Below are 16,252 nucleotides of genomic sequence, written 5' to 3' on the forward strand. Positions count from 1 at the left end.
TAAACCTTTCCAGCGCTAGGAAAATCAAATTTCTTGGTAAAGAATTGGGAATAAAGTATTGGCCAACTAATATCTTTCAGATGTTCCATGAACCTAAACTTTAATATCCCTAACTTGCATAAACAAAAAACTTGAAATCTTCAGAGTAAGCACCTGGTCCGAAAACAATAGCATAGCGTTTTGATTCATATGGGCATCTGAAAATGATATCTCATTCTGGTAGTTTACTTTGAAGAGTTGAGCAAAATAGTAGAGTTTTCATGCACGTTAACGAGACAGGTGCTCCATGGAGGGTATAAATGGCTCTCATGTTTACTCGGTTATTTTGAACTTCCATCTCTCATCCATAAACTGTGTATATTGGTAGATCAGGAAAAACATGCTCGATTAATCGCTGCAAATAACAATCGTGAGATAATAGTAATACAATATGTTTAATGTACGGCGAAGGACAACAATACTTCAAGTTGTTTTAAATGGGAAATTATGACAAATGATGGATTATCCCACAAGTAATGCCGACCAAAACAAGTGTGCTTGAAGGATAGTGATCTCAGTCAGTCAAACCAATCGAGACATACTAAAAACAGGTTGAATCCCTTTGTTGACAGACCTTCAATCCGGAATAAACTAGAGGATTCGACCATTTTCCCTGAATCTCTAGAACTTTTTATGTCAGTGACGTGTAAGTGTTCACAGCAGCCATGGAGGGTACCCCACCTCTTAACATGCCCGGTATGCAAGCTCCAATATATAGGTACGTGCAACACTTTCTGAAAGACAGTTACTGCTACCATGCTGGGAGACTTTTAGAAGTCCTATCAGACCAAGATATCTCTAAAGAGAGACCTTACTGAGGTTTCTTAAATTCCTCTAGCTTTAAGACTCTGTGAACACTTCCATCATAAAACTCAAGCCCTTCACCACAATTACTACCGATCATCAGAATTACAATTGCCCTCCAGTGAGAAAAAGGGTATTGTACATTTTATTACTTAAAATCAGTGGAAAATCAGAGGGGCAATTTTGTTTTATAATCAATCAATTTGTTCGTGTACATTGTTTTGGTCGACTAAAAACACGTATGAATGCAAGTACACGGGGAAGTGGAAGTAAGGGTTGTATTGTACATAAAATATATGCAATCAACTATAGTACACGGGAAACTACCGGGTTGAAAGATGTCATTGTGAGTAGTATTGCCATGCAATTGCAATTCCTGCAACTAGTAATACTCTGAGAATCAATTTTGGACTAACAAAGGACGACGACGATGATGAAGGGGATGGAGTTGATTCCAATGGTCTGCCTCTAAGCTTGGCAGAAAGTTTAGTTAGTACTCGACGTAGGAAAACAGCTTTGCTTGCATCTACAGGTAGAAAAATAAGAAACATTAGCAACTGAATAAGAATTTTTAACCAAAAGAATGAGGGAAGCCGGGCCAAAAGCATACAAAACTAGGTCTGTAGACAATAATGTATCATATAGAGTACATGTTACTCATAAAGATCAAAATTTAGATTAAATCCTCCCCACAAACTTGAGTGTATATATCAGATATATCCGATTAGTCTGGTTTTAGAAATAAGACATGTTGCCTGTTAATCTTGGCCTTTGTGAGGGAATTTGGGCATTGGGAGATCCAGACCTCTGATGTTCTACAGCTTAGGCACAGTGTTCAGGAAAGAAATCCGTTATTCTTCCTAGCAAGATACCAGGTTTCTATAAATACACTTCAATAATGACGAGACATAAATATTCCTATTCCTGGATCACCATAACCAAAAAGCTGAAGTAGATAATAATCTACCAAAATTACTCATTTTCTTAGTTTTCTATTGGATTTTCATGTCTAGTTTGTGATAACAGCATGCAAGTCATAAATAACAGAGAATGTATTCGTCAATAATCTAGAAAACTGACAGAGAGCAAGGGGAAGCTTAAAAGATGAGGATGCTTTCGTTTTTGACGGCTATCAAGGTAGGACTTCTTTATTAATTACAAAAGCATCACGCCTTGAGATTACTCATTGTTGCACAAAATTGATTTACTAGTGTCTCAGGATGCAGACACAGCAAGAGCAAAGGTTTACCTTTGTTTTTCAAAAGTCTTTCCTCCTCTCCAACTCGTCTTCGGAGAACATTTAGCAAAGACCCAAAATACAACGCAAAAACTGTGCATGTAATTGTGATGACATTATACGGCATACTGAAATCAGGAGTCGTCAAGGGTACAAGTAAAACTTCTGTGTAAGAGAGAACAGGACTCTTTTCCTGCATCATAGATCCGGATAGTTAGAGACATGACCAAGGAATATTATACGTATAAGTGTCATGAGAAGAAAGAGTGTAGATTCAAATAACCTGTAATTTAGACAACAGCGGTGACTTGCTTTCAGATTGATCATAAAATTGCAAACCAGCATTGAAGTCAGGAAAGCTTATTATTGCCGATGGAATGTCGAATCCTTGATTGGCATCTGGAGGGTATTCATCAATGTGCAAGAAGCCCTATGCAGACCAACAAAAGCAAGTAAATATCCATTTTGATATGAAGAAACCAATTTCCTATTCATCCATCTTAAAATGATCTTAAGAGAACACATCACATAAGGTAGCTTCCCATTCCACATTTATGAAAAAACAAAATAAGTATCACTTTTATGCCGTGGTGTATGCTATAAACGGGTCAGCCATGCCCATTTAAGCATAGCTGACAAAAATAGAAAGGGTTTACAGCGCTTATATTTTACCGTCCTGGCCAATTTAAGTGAAGCCCGTAAACTACATGGGCAATTCACCTTTACTCAAGTAGGGTCAGAGTTAAGCATGGCTCAGTCACTTCCATCACTACTTTTAAAAGATTGTATTACCAAATTGATATTTCCTTCATTCCTCCTCCTGCTTTCATATAGTATTAACAGCACTCTAAATTTCATACTCCCTCTGTTCCACAATGACTACAGTTTATGCACACGTGTTAAAAACACTAATAAATATCCTACCTTTTGGAATAATTTTACTGAAATAATCTCACTCATTCGATAAAAGTATTACTTTGAATAAAAAAGAGAAAGTAATTATTGAGGACATATTGGGAAGAAAAAAATTAATGCTCCATTGAAAAGTAAGACATCAGTCAACTTGAAACTTTTTATGTGGCTAAAAATGCAGTCATTTTCAAACAGGGGAAGTGTAGCATAATGAGTTCCTTATTAACATTTCCGAGGTGACTTACAGACATTAACATAAATAGTTTGATGTCAATAAAAAAAGCTAGGCAAATATTGATAGGAAGAAGAACTACAAATGTAAGTAAAGAATTTAAGCAAACCTTGTCAAACTCTATACTCAATACAGCTGACTTCATTTCACAAGGAAATTGGAGGACTAGCTCCATCATCCCTGGTGATACTTTATCTTCAGAAGGCGAAACACGGATTCTCTCAACAAAATCTGTGAGTACTTGAGGCCTCTCATCAACCAATAATTGCAAAGTATGATAATATACTTTAACATACCAAGGCACAACTTGGAGAACATTAACTTGCAACTTACACCTCTCTTCAATATTATTGGTTAGAAGTCCCTGGGTCATTTCTGTTGATTTCAAGGATATTGCAATAGCACCCCTTTCATTTCCACTCCCCATCAAAAATCTACTAGCATAAAAAGGTGCATGCGGACTGGACCAAACAATTGGATGCTCCCACGATAGGCCTAAATCAAATTGTTCAGTATCCTTGTAATCATTGATTGGATATTCATACAGAAGTGAGGAGCCCTTTCCCAATTCTTTATGCACCCTTTCGGGAGTAACAGACAATTTAAAGCCACTGTTCATTCTAAAATCTACAGGACCGGTGTCATTAGTAGCAAATTGAGCACTATTCTCATGGAGATTCTCAAGTTGAGCAACTAGACCTCTATCAGCATGAAGGTAAACATTACTCAACTTGGCAAGGACACACCTTCCACTGATTTTTCTTCCAAATATTGAACTCAGGGACCAGCTTGGTTGTATCTTTGCTTTGCTGACATGGTTCATATCAGCATTCTGATCATTAGGCTGGAGTACAACTGTAAGTGTTTGTTCTAGAATAATTCCAGATCTTGACCCATCTGAAGCAGCTGAGGACATTGACAAGTGCAACCGCTGGGAGTGGTAAAAGCTTCTGTAAATAGATGGTCTATCCATTAAGGAAGAGAGTCCAGCTTTATCTCGACAGGGAAGGAGTTTCAACCAGGGTGTAAGATTCTCAGTGCAGACAGCTTCACGTGGCAGTGTACCATATCTTAAACTGCCCAGAGCTGATTGAAATGCCCATTCAGGTGCAGAATACGTTGTAGAAGACTCCAGGAAATTGATTGAAGTACAAAAGAGACCTGATAGAGAATGGGTTAAATTTTTCCAAGAAGCATCAACCTGATGTAGAGGGACATCAAAAACTGCCCACAATTCAACTCCTGGAGGCTTTGCATTATGACTAGATATTGGATCAAATCCACCCCATCTTTCATAGTTCCATCGACCTTGTGTAAAAGATAACTCCATTGCTTTAATATGAAACTTCTGAACCTGTCCATTAAACACTAATCCTCATGTTACTCAGTATATTCAGTACAAACTCTATATTTTATAAGAATCCGGTAACAAAAAGCAGCAAAAACTAATGTGTAAGCAACGAATACTTGACAATAACTATTAAAGCAGTAAAACCCAGAATGTTCATTAGTGTTTGATATCATATAGACGATTTCCTTTAAAAGAAGTTCATCGCAAGTAAAGGCTCTTGTTCATAATTCTTATTGTGAATAATAATATATAAGTTAGGACCACAGTTATTTCCTTCCTCAACACATTTTTTATGTATGATAAAATGCAATGTAATAAAATATTCCCAACAAAAATCCGAATGGCACAGATGAAAATTGAAAAGCAAAGAGAACTACAAACATCAATGTTTCATTGAATGATTATACATGAAAAAGATAATGATCAAAACTCAAACCTACAAACTTAAACCTTTTTCCTTCTTTGATCAATTGGTGGATGCTGGATATAGAACAATGCGATGCAATGAAAGAAACAGTCAAATACTGAAACGTGTATTTTACATCAGAAAAACATGTCAAAACTAATTATTGAAGCATATAGACTGTGTTTTACAAACATGTATTCTATATCGACATAGAAGTCGATTCACAGACAAATGTCAAGTTGCAGCAAGACAAAGAGTGCTATAGTTACTGCATTGGATAAATCTCTCATTTCCTGTTTCACTTGTCCACCTCCCATCCTATTGACATTTCTTCTTTAAAAGAACTTCCTATAACTACTTGCAGCAGTGGAGCAGCCATATGTCCTTCCCTAAACATAAACGAACAATAGCCAAACGCAATTTTCCAAACTCTGCACCCACTTTTCTGCATTCTACCACAAACTCTTTTTACTTGAAAAGCAAGATTTCTTAGAAGCCAAAACAATAATTTGTTCTTGTTCAGGAAACAATTAAAAGAAATGTTCATCTCTCCAAATTTAGCACTAACGAAAATGTCGACACACATTCAACCATTGGTTATGAATCCTCACCAGACCTCAAATATTTTTTAGAAGGTTGCTTTGAATCTGCATTATTTTCAAAAACTTAACAGCATCCCTCACATCCAAATCCACCGAAACCGAGGCATTTAAACAATTAAAAGCTATTCGAACGTTTTCATTCACAGAAATCAGAAAAAAGAAAAAAGGAGAAAGCACGGACCAGCTGAGAAATAGATTTGGGGAAGAGGTGGTGGTGACGAGCGAAGGAATCGGCGTGGAGAGGAGCTTCATTTTGGAAGTGGAAGTGGGCGAGAATCTTGCGATCGGGCAAGGGCTTCAGCAGTAACTCCTCGGAGAACTGTTCTTGTTGTGTTGATGTGGCTAAAAGCAGAGAGAGGAGAAGAAGAAGGAGGTGAAGAGAGAGAGGGAAAGTGGCTCTGGGAGGAAGAGCCATCGGTAGTGTCGCTTCGGCGAGTGAGTCACTGTGTTGTGTGCTCGTTACTACAGAGATCCCGCCATGGAAAATGGAAGCACACCTTGCGTTTCAGAAATGGTCTTGCAGTTCTGCTCTAGTTTTGGGCCTAAGCCCACTATGAAGTTCAGGCCTTGCTTTCTGCACTCCCCAAATTTTAATTTTTTTTTATTATAACTGCACCCCATACTAATAGAAAGAGAGTACTGCCATCACCAGTTCTGTCATCGCTCATGCTTTCGTCGTCGTCTACACCTTTGTTTTCATCATGTGCTACACTTTTGGAGAAGAAGGAAAAAGAGAGTTGTTCTACAAAATAACCGTTTGTTCCAGGCTTCTGCTTTCTCTTCGTGCATGCCTTCCTCCATTTTCTCCTCTTCTTTCTGGACTTGTGGAAACACTTCTCATGAGAATGCTGTTTAGACCTGTCATTGGAGTCCAGAGCTATCCCCCTTCGTGAATAATATCTGAAGTGTCTACCTTTATCTTGCAAACCAAGGTCTTTGAAGAAGTGAAAGTTCCCTTTGTGTTGTAATTTCCTTGCTACAGAACTGTGAAAAATAATAAACTTGTCACACTCGTGCCAAGGACCTAGAACTTGCAACCTGTGTCTGTTTTCAATGTCTGACGCTGCTATGGCAGTTGTGAAACCTCAGATGAAATCCTACATCTGGCTTCAAACTGAGGATGGCTCTATTCATCAAGTAGAGGAAGAGGTAGCCATTGTTCTGCCCCATGATTTGCCAGGAAGTACTTCAAACAGGCATGGGATCTTCCAAAACTCATGCTATATTTCTTCCACATCATGTCAATCCTGCAATCTTGGATTTGATACTTGATTACTGTCGGTTTCACCAAGTACCAGGACATTCTAACAAAGAGCTCAAAAATTTTAATGAGAAGTTTATTCGGATAGATACAAAGAAGTTATGTGAGTTAACATCTGCTGCTGACAGCCTCCAACTGAAGCCTTTGGTTGACCTGACCAGTCGAGCACTTGCTAGGATTATTGAAGGAAAAACCCCTGAGGAGATTCGTGAAACATTTCATTTGCCTGATGACCTCACTGAGGAAGAGAAGCTGGAGCCTCTGAGAAACATGACCGATGATCCACGTATTCGACTTCTAAACAGATTGTATGCTAGAAAGAGGAAAGAACTACAAGAGAGAAAGAAACTGAAGGATGTTGTGGTTGAGGAGGAACCAAAGGATGAACGTTCAGTTGAAGATCTTCTATCATTTATTAATGGCGCAGATGGAGATATAAAGGGAACTAGAGCAAATAAAAATAAAAAGAATAGAAGGAAAGACCAGGCAAAGGATCTTTCTTCAAAAAATGCAAATATAAACAATAAGGGGTTGAATCTTCTTCCTTCTGCATATCACAATGTCAATTTTGACAAGGCCTTAGAGGCCTCGGCCAGTCAACACTCAAGGATGCAAACCCTTCCAGCTGTTAATTTTTCTCCAAAATTTGAATTGATTGATGGTGATGTTGACGATGATTTCGATCCTGCTATGAAGGAGGAGCTTGACAGGGAAGTGGAAGATTTTGCACGAAGATTAAATTCAGATTGGCCTGAAAGGATGCAAATTTTATCTTTGGGTCAAGACAGAAGACTGGTACCAATTTCTGTGAATGGCAATGGTGCAACGCACCTGTACACAAGTCTGTGTTGAGGGCGAGGACTTGCAGCTGAGTTCACGATTGCAAGCTATCATTGAGCATGTAATTTATGGTACATATTGGCTTTTGATCAGAGATAGTGCAGCACTGCTAGATAATTCAATTTCCAAGTTGAGAGAAAGTTGAAGTGATCTGAAAAGATGGCAGTTCAGGGTTTAAAAGTCTCTTTGTGAACACCATCAAGGGGAGAGGGACTGATAGAGATAGAGAAAGTGTGTGAAGAAAAGATGAATAAAAAGAATCTTGAAAAGCAGTTTGAGATAATGACCTTGCCCTTGTTTCCTTGTATCTATTCCAATCTCCATAATTTTTTCCAGGCCTTTGAATTTCTTAATATTAATTTCATTGTATTTTTGTTTAAAAAAAAAAGACTCAACCCCATAAAACCGGCTCACCCACTTATATACAATGAAAGACTCTAATCTCTAGTCGATGTGGGATCTCCAACACACACTCCTTACGCCGAGAGTGATAGATAGAAGCTCGTGCGTGGGACTATATATTTTGGGTGGTCCGATAGCGGCCCGATAGCGGGTGGCCTGATAAGCCCAACAAATACTCGCTAGGATAGGCTCGAAATGGCTCTGATACCATATTACAAAGTGGACTTTAAGCCTAACTCAACCCCATAAAACCGGCTCATAAGGTTGAGGTTTGCACCCACTTATATACAATGAAAGGCTCTAATCTCTAGTCGATGTGGGATCTCCAACACAAAGCTCGTTCCAAAAACTATAATTTACATTTTGAAAAGCTTGTTCTAAAAAATTGTTATATAACTCTTTTTTAAAGAGTTTGTAGTTAAGGTTTGGATACGTTTGAATTGTAATTTTATATAAGCCCTTTAAGTGGACTTGAATGGTTAATGGACAAATTACTTCTACCTACCAACATTTGTGTTGTGAGAACATACCTTAGTGTGTGGAGAGTGAACATTGAAATGGGAACTGAGAGTTAGAGTGATTCAGAGAAAAGGTGCAATTAGTGATGGGATTAACTCTAACAAGTGGTATCAGTTAGCTAGGGGAGATGGTGACCAATAACTTATTAGAAACAAGGGTATAATCTTTGGAGAAACTGGTGGCAAATTCTCAAGAAGCAATCTAGAAATCTTTCCAAGAATTGTAGTAGGTTGTTGGAGGTCTAATTTCTTCCATGACTATTATAAGCATTGTATAACAACTTCATTCTCCTTCTTGCACAAATCAAGAATTTGTGAAGAATACTTCTACAATTCTCGATAGAACCAGTTGCATTTTCCATCATTTGATGAAACCAAATTTTGGGACTAGAAGGCCAAAGTTCAGAATTGTTTTGAATTAGATGACACCCCAATACAACAACGAACAAGATTACTACTTCTTTCAATGGAGGGCAAAACTTTTTCGTGACAACATCATTACATTAAGTCTTTTGATTTCCAACGACAATCTTAGACGCAAATCTTGAAGGATGCGACTCATAGATTTGATGATAGCACATTTGGTGATCCCGTGATTGAATTGGCTCGTTTAAAACATGGAAGTTCTTTAGTTGAATATTTGATACTCTATTGATCAAAGTTATGATTTTGAAGAAATTGCTTTGAGTTTTTTTTTTTGTCAAGTCTAACTCTTGAATAGGAGAAATAATATGTTTACACATACCTTTTACACTTCAAGAAGCAGTGTTGTTAGGCGGTCTCCAGGAAGAAGTATTGCAAGAAAATTCCTGGGTTTCAGTGGGTAGTTAAGAAGAGAAAAATCAAAATTTTTAAACAGGAAAGCAGTCACAAATTTAAAATAAATATGCACCTATTACTACTTTTCAATCTCATTATGCACCAAGTTCATTTAAGTTGATGTTAAGGTTGGATAACACGACTAATTCTACAGGTTCTATTTCAAGGAAAGAGGTTAGTGAACGTATCTCTAAGGAGTTATATAAACACTTTATTTAGGAGCATGGTAAGATTGTAGCACCTTGAACAACTTTACTGCAAAAAAATACTCTCCATATGTGGGATATTAAAGTCGATACAACCTTCCGCAGGTTAAAGAAGGCATTAACTACTGCTTTGATTTGAATATTACCTTATTTTTTCAACCATTAACTATTGAAACTGATGCTTCAGGAATATCGGTTGGAGTGGTGCTCATGCAATTTAACAACCATATTGCTTACATAAGTAAGAAAATGAGACCTAAATGTCAATTGTAGTTTGCTTATGAAAAATAAATTTTTGCTATTTTATTTCTAGTAAAAGAGTGACAACATTATTTTTAGATCATATGTGGTAATAAAAACATATCAAAAGGTTTTGAAGCATTTGTTGGAGCAACCGCCTACAACAATGTTACATAAATGGGGTTCGGAAAAGCTAATAGGTTTGAATTTTTGCATTGAATATAAAAAAGGTAAAGACAATGTAGTAGCAGATGGACTGCCATGAAACCTTACTCAAGGTAAGTTATTCTTGATAGACCTTGAAAATCTCTATATGTGGACTTTATTATTGGTCTCCATAAATCTTGTTCTATGACTATGTTTTTTTTGTTATGGATAGCTTAACTAGGTATGCTCATTTTTTGCCACTTTCACATCCTTTTAGAGTAGCTAAGGTGACAACCCTTTTCATGGACAATATTGTGACAACCATGAAGCTTGGCCACTTGACATTATATATAATAGGGGCTCTATTTTCATGAGACACTTTTGGATTGAGTTGATGCACAAGAATGGTGTCAAGCTGCTGCGATCAACAAATTTTTATCCACAAACAAATGGTCAAACAGAGGTTGTAAACAAATTCATTGAGACTTATCTACGTTGTGTTTTCGAGGACATTCCTTCCAGGTGGACTGTGTATTTACCTATTGCGAAATCGTGGTACAACACCAAATTTCATACAATTATACATTTGACCCATTTGAAGCTCTTTATGGATATCCTCCTTCCATTCCCACTGCTATACAAAATACATATTCCTTAATATAAGCAGTAGCCTATACAATGAAGACACGTGATGAAATTACTCAGGTATTACAAGCAGATTTGGTTCAGGCAGAACGACATATGAAGTTTTATGTTGATTTGAATAGGACTGACAAACAATACAAGGTGGTATATTTAAAGATTTAACCATACATACAAATAATTTTATCCTATACAAATTTTCACAAATTAGTTGGCTGATATTATGGTCCCTACATAGTTTTAGAAATGATTGACAATGTGACTTATAACTGGATTTACCTACTCACTCTTAAATTCATAATATTTTTCATATTTCCTTACTAAAACCATCACATGGAGTTAAACCAGTATTTACAAGTTAAATATTAAAAAATTTAAAAAATTTATGAACAAAATTAATTGGAGAAAATATTTGTTTCTCCTAAAAGTGTTTATAAAATTATTTATTTAAATGTCTAGAATTTTTTTTTCAATAAGGTTAGTCGGTGTCTTGTGGTTTGTAAACATTCCTTATGTTAGTAAAATAAGTTGAGTTTAAAAGGGAGTGAACTAAATTTTCTAAAAGAAAAAAAAAAATCTTCAAATGAATGAAAAATTAACTTTAAGTCAATAGATATTTTGAAGATAACTATATTCAACTACAAGAAAAAGTTACTTTAATTTTTTTTAATTTTTCTATAATCATACCACATGAATTCAAATCAAATATAATTGGGAAGAGATAAGGAAAAGAAAATAACAAAAATTATTCTAAATTACTCTTATAAAAAACTTGCATCCAATTATTAATCTTAAATAAGTCAATTAACTAATTTCAAGTTTTTACTAACATCATACAAACAATTCTTAAATTTTACAGAAATCTCCTACAACCTCTTGAAACTTTACCACAACATAACTCTCTTGACACAAGATTCATATCCAAATCATAAGGGACAATTGTTTCATATAAGAATGATTATTTGATTGCTAATCATGTTGTCTATTTTCGTTTTCTTTCAAATTGCAACATTGGTACACTAGTAATGTTGATGATCAAAATTGAAAGTTGCATAATTTAAATCAATTTTCAAAATTTAGGGCAATGTCTATATATAATTTTAAATTTCATAATTTAAATGTTAAAGCAATTATAAAAATGTAATTAATAAAAAAGTTATGTATTTAAATTAATGTTTTAGATATGTAAAAACTGAATAATTAAACTGTAGATATTTTTTTTAATGGAAAAGATAGACACCAACCTTCACAAAGATATATGTATGTATGTAATATAGAGGGAAAAGAGAGAGAAAATTGAATGTTTCCTTGTCATTATTAATTATGTTTTTGACAAATGACAATCATGATATTTTAAGTTTGAGTTATTTTTCTTTATTAATATAAGTCATGCTTTTTTGATTGACTTTCGGACAAAGTATTTTAGTCCATGTTAATGTAAATTATTTTTTATTTGATACTATTGAGATTACTATAGTTGTTTTACTGGTCAGTAAAAATGTTTTTCGATAGATGTCAACCAAATTTCTCTTTTGTTGAAATTGGTTGTAGTTACTTTTTTTTGGTCAATATTTACAAAGATTTTTTTAAAATGACATCATTAAAATATTATATCCAAATAAAAAAAAAATTGAATTCATTTGAATTGCTTCATTCAAAATAAAATATTTAAAAGATTAAACAATTTAAAATAAAAATAATTCAAATCCCAACATATTTAAATTTCCTAGAAATTGTAAAATTAACAAAAGGATAAAGAATTGTCTTGGAATGCTTGTATTTGATAGGAAGGCTTGAATCCAAGTTAGTGATCTCAGTGCAACACCATAAAAGAATTGGGAAAACTACTCTGCCACTGATAAATATGCATCAAGTAAGGTTCCAATTATATCAATTGCTATGATTGGTAAATTTTCATGTATGAGTTTTCAATCTGTTTTCCACTTACAATTGCAGCAAGTAACCTGACACAGTTTATCACAACATCACCACCATGTTAATTACCAGGAAATTTTGAACAAAATGTTCTGCTCAGCAAAACACGAACTATGAAACTGCGTGTAAAGAAAACAGGAAGAATTGATCTTAAATCATTATCAGCAGTGACCAAGAGTAACAGAGAGCAGAAGCATGAAAAAGGTGCCCCTGGTTCTTGTGCAACAGAGGTTGCTCATCTCCTTCTTTCCATGTGATGGCCCATACAAAGGTACCCAGAATGACATTCATCTATCTAACCTTACACCTATAACTAAATCACTGAGCTTACATCCAAAATCAACTAAATTTTCTCTTCGTCACTGTCTCCTCCAAAAATGGAAGCCATTTTCATGGCCAGCTTTGCAGCCATTTCCCTTCTTTGAAAATCAGGCATCAATCTTAAGCCTGCACGCATATTCCCAATTTCAGACATCAAATGTTCCAAATCCTCTAAGTCAAGACATTTACCCTCGTCTGCCTTCTCATCTCCTTCAGAACCCATGATATTGTGCAGCACATCCTTCTTACTCTCATCTTGAATTGCAGCACTTGAAGTTGTGGGCGCAGACTCTTTATCAGTTGTAATTCCATTCACCTGTGGACCCTCTGCACTGGGATTGTTTTGAGAAGCTGACCCCCCTGCATCTAAGGAAGAGGCAGAAACCCATCCTTGTTCACTTTCATCCCAGGGATCAGCCGAACCAGCAGATAATACTTCATAATCTGGTTCATAGTCAGATTCTTCTGAAGATAACTCTGGGAAAAAGGATAAACCAAAATTAATGCTTGCATTTATTCTACTTTGTCAAAAGTCGCAAGTAGCATGCTTCAAAGAACAAAAATAAAAAATAAAAAAAATACCCTCTTTCTCAAGAAATGATGGATGATTTATCCTATCACCAGATTTCAATACCATTCCAGGCCACATATGAGCAGAAAGTGCACCATAAAGACGTTCAACTCCCTGTAAATCACCATCTATGGACAAACCTGTAAAATAAATTTGAGTAGAAATCATATAATCTGAAAATAGTTTTCAATGTTCATCATTCTATCCCTAATGGGAAGCAGAAAAAGATATGATGCGTTATACAACCATCTATCATTTATCATCTTCCAAATAATTCATTGTCATCTAAGTCACCTACCTTCCTCTCTCTTTAATAATGTACTATAAGTATGACTCATCCACATCTAAAACGGAGCATTTGTCAAAGCAAAATTCAGAGTTAAATGCAATATGTTATAGACAGGCTATTTACATTTGTCAAAATCAGCATTGGAAGCACATGCCTCAATGAACTCAATATTGTGATCAGTGCACCATTCCAGACAGGACCTTCTAATGTCCCATGATGGTGCCTCATCCCCCAATAAACTAGTTCCCTCTGATTCAGATATTCCGTACTCTTCTGAATAACTATCAACAGCAGAGTCTTCTAGTTTCAGCAACCGCCTTCTGTATTCAGCATGAGCTGGATGCCCAGAAACCAGATCCACTTTGTTTCCAATACACAGTAATATCTCAAAGTTCTGAATATCAGTGTGAGACACCCATTCTCGAAGTGCAGCCAGGGAAGATGGCTGCACAAAAAGGGTAAATTAAAGATACATTACATGTAATTGTCACCACTAATGCATACCAAGGCACACAGAAAACAAGAATAATTCTTCTGCACACGTAAAACCCAAACAATAAGCAGTGAATACAAAATAAAACCCTCATGAAAAGCAAACATTAAGTAATCAACAACATAAACAAATCAAAGGACAATCATGAAGTGAAGGAACTAACTTCATTCATGTCAAAAACCATCACCAATGCAGTCATGCGTCGAAACACAGGCATGTTTCCAGCAGAAAAATCATCACGAAGATGAGCCATCCATACAGAAACATCAGCAGTATAGTACTTATTATTGATAGTCCACCTGTTCATTCCACATTTATAACAAACACACCCAAAAATTCAAAAAAAAAAAAAATCATAACCAAAAAAGATAGATAAAATAATTCAGGGTGAACATACCCATGGACATTCACTTCAGAAGCCGAATCAAAAGCATCCTCAACATCGACAGAGGTCAATCCTATGCTCAACACCAGCAAAATCATATATCAAATTTCAGTTTCACCCCTCAAAATAATAACAATAAAAAATTATCTGGAAACGATACAGCATGCATAACAAAGAATTAAAGTTAGTGTCAATAAGTAATACCAGAACATCTAGGTTAAAATCCCAAGCATAATAACAAATTAAAATTGAAAATATTTATAATAATGCACGAAACATGCTGAAGATTTAATTTAAAACAGTTGCAAGAGAGAGAATAATAAAAACCTAAAATTAATTAAAGATTTGTTAAGTAGAATAAGTTGAAGCAAGGTGAAGAGAAATAGAGAGTTACGAGATATGATGGTGCGTTTGCCAACGTTGGAGGATCCTATGATGAAGATTCCGGGTCGGTTCTGCAGATCCGTTTGCGATTCGGTAGCATCCATGGGAAGTTCCGGGTTTGGATTGTTCCGCTCGCTCTCTTCTTCTTCTTCTTCTTCTTCTTCAAGTCTCTGTACTTGTTGTTGGTGTCACCCTCTCGCATTGATTTGGACCCTTGGATGTATCTAACGGATCACATCTCTGGCGAAGATTTCTGTAATGTAATATATAGTATTAATAATTACTTTTTAAATATATAAGTATAAGTATTAATAAAGAAGATTTCTTGTTATAATCGGTTTTCATGTAAACACCTTTTATCGGTTTTATTTTTATTATTCTAATATTTGTCAAAATTTTATAAATTATAATTATTTTTTAATTTTATTGTTGAAAATATGACAATTATTTATGCAATTAGGGATTGTTGAAGACATTGTATCTCCTCCAAATGCCAAGAACACATTACATATTGAGTTTTAGGTTGCTAGGGATTGTTGAAGATGTTGTATGATTTAGTTTTTCGGAAAATGGTTCATGTTTTTTTAATAATTTAAAAATAACTAAGTTGTGTGTTTTGTATTAAATTTTGTTATGATATTTATTTCATTTTAATAGATAATATAGCAAAAAGAAAAATATATGTGCTAAAAAAATTAAGAGTAAAACAATAAAGAGAAAGATGAAAACTAAATGTTGCAAATATAAGAAAAAAATACCTTTAAATAAAGGTAAAAAGAGTTATCCGGAAGAAATTCTAAAGAAAACACTATTTAAATGAAAAATATTATTTTAAGAATGATATTAACATTTATTCGAATTTGACTTGGTCAATAAATAACATAGGTTTGTGTTAGAGAGTTATTGAAAAAAATGACTTTAACTCTTCATCCAAGAGATCATTGGTGTGACTTGTGCTTAAATGGATTTTCTTGGTAGATGAAAGTAATTCACATTCTTTGCAATACGAGGTTAGCCTAAATTTGTGTGTGCCATATGAGCATACCCATACTTTATCAAGCATAAACAAAGACAACATAATGTTGTATCGTGTGACAGATGAACACTTGCATCTTACATGATCTATTGTTGAACTAAGATTATTGTCTTACAAATGAAGCATGACCATGTTTTAATCAAAATAATGAGTGTTGGACTTTTCTTTAACACATTCTAA

General features: G+C 35.1%; 2 protein-coding genes and 1 pseudogene across 2 annotated transcripts; 1 reads left to right on the forward strand and 2 right to left on the reverse strand.

The window, feature by feature from the left end:
- Positions 1 to 1,001: 1,001 nt before the first annotated feature.
- On the reverse strand, positions 1,002 to 6,182 carry LOC137819687 (GPI transamidase component Gpi16 subunit family protein). Its single transcript, XM_068623604.2, has 5 exons — positions 5,765 to 6,182; positions 3,334 to 4,578; positions 2,364 to 2,510; positions 2,093 to 2,273; positions 1,002 to 1,369 (listed from the first exon to the last, which is right to left on the reverse strand). The coding sequence occupies exons 1-5, from the start codon at positions 5,996 to 5,998 to the stop codon at positions 1,185 to 1,187; spliced, it is 1,992 nt and encodes a 663-aa protein (XP_068479705.1). The 5' UTR covers positions 5,999 to 6,182; the 3' UTR covers positions 1,002 to 1,184.
- Positions 6,183 to 6,497: 315 nt separating this feature from the next.
- On the forward strand, positions 6,498 to 7,827 carry LOC137819688 (SKP1-like protein 21 pseudogene; annotated as a pseudogene).
- Positions 7,828 to 12,523: 4,696 nt separating this feature from the next.
- LOC137819690 (GTP binding protein) lies at positions 12,524 to 15,278 on the reverse strand. The gene is made up of 6 exons (XM_068623608.1): positions 15,047 to 15,278; positions 14,665 to 14,725; positions 14,431 to 14,566; positions 13,898 to 14,219; positions 13,497 to 13,625; positions 12,524 to 13,391 (listed from the first exon to the last, which is right to left on the reverse strand). The coding sequence occupies exons 1-6, from the start codon at positions 15,138 to 15,140 to the stop codon at positions 12,937 to 12,939; spliced, it is 1,197 nt and encodes a 398-aa protein (XP_068479709.1). The 5' UTR covers positions 15,141 to 15,278; the 3' UTR covers positions 12,524 to 12,936.
- Positions 15,279 to 16,252: the final 974 nt, after the last annotated feature.

Source organism: Phaseolus vulgaris, chromosome 10 (assembly GCF_051622355.1).
Source record: "Phaseolus vulgaris cultivar YP4 chromosome 10, ASM5162235v1, whole genome shotgun sequence".
In the NCBI taxonomy this organism is placed as follows: domain Eukaryota; kingdom Viridiplantae; phylum Streptophyta; class Magnoliopsida; order Fabales; family Fabaceae; genus Phaseolus; species Phaseolus vulgaris.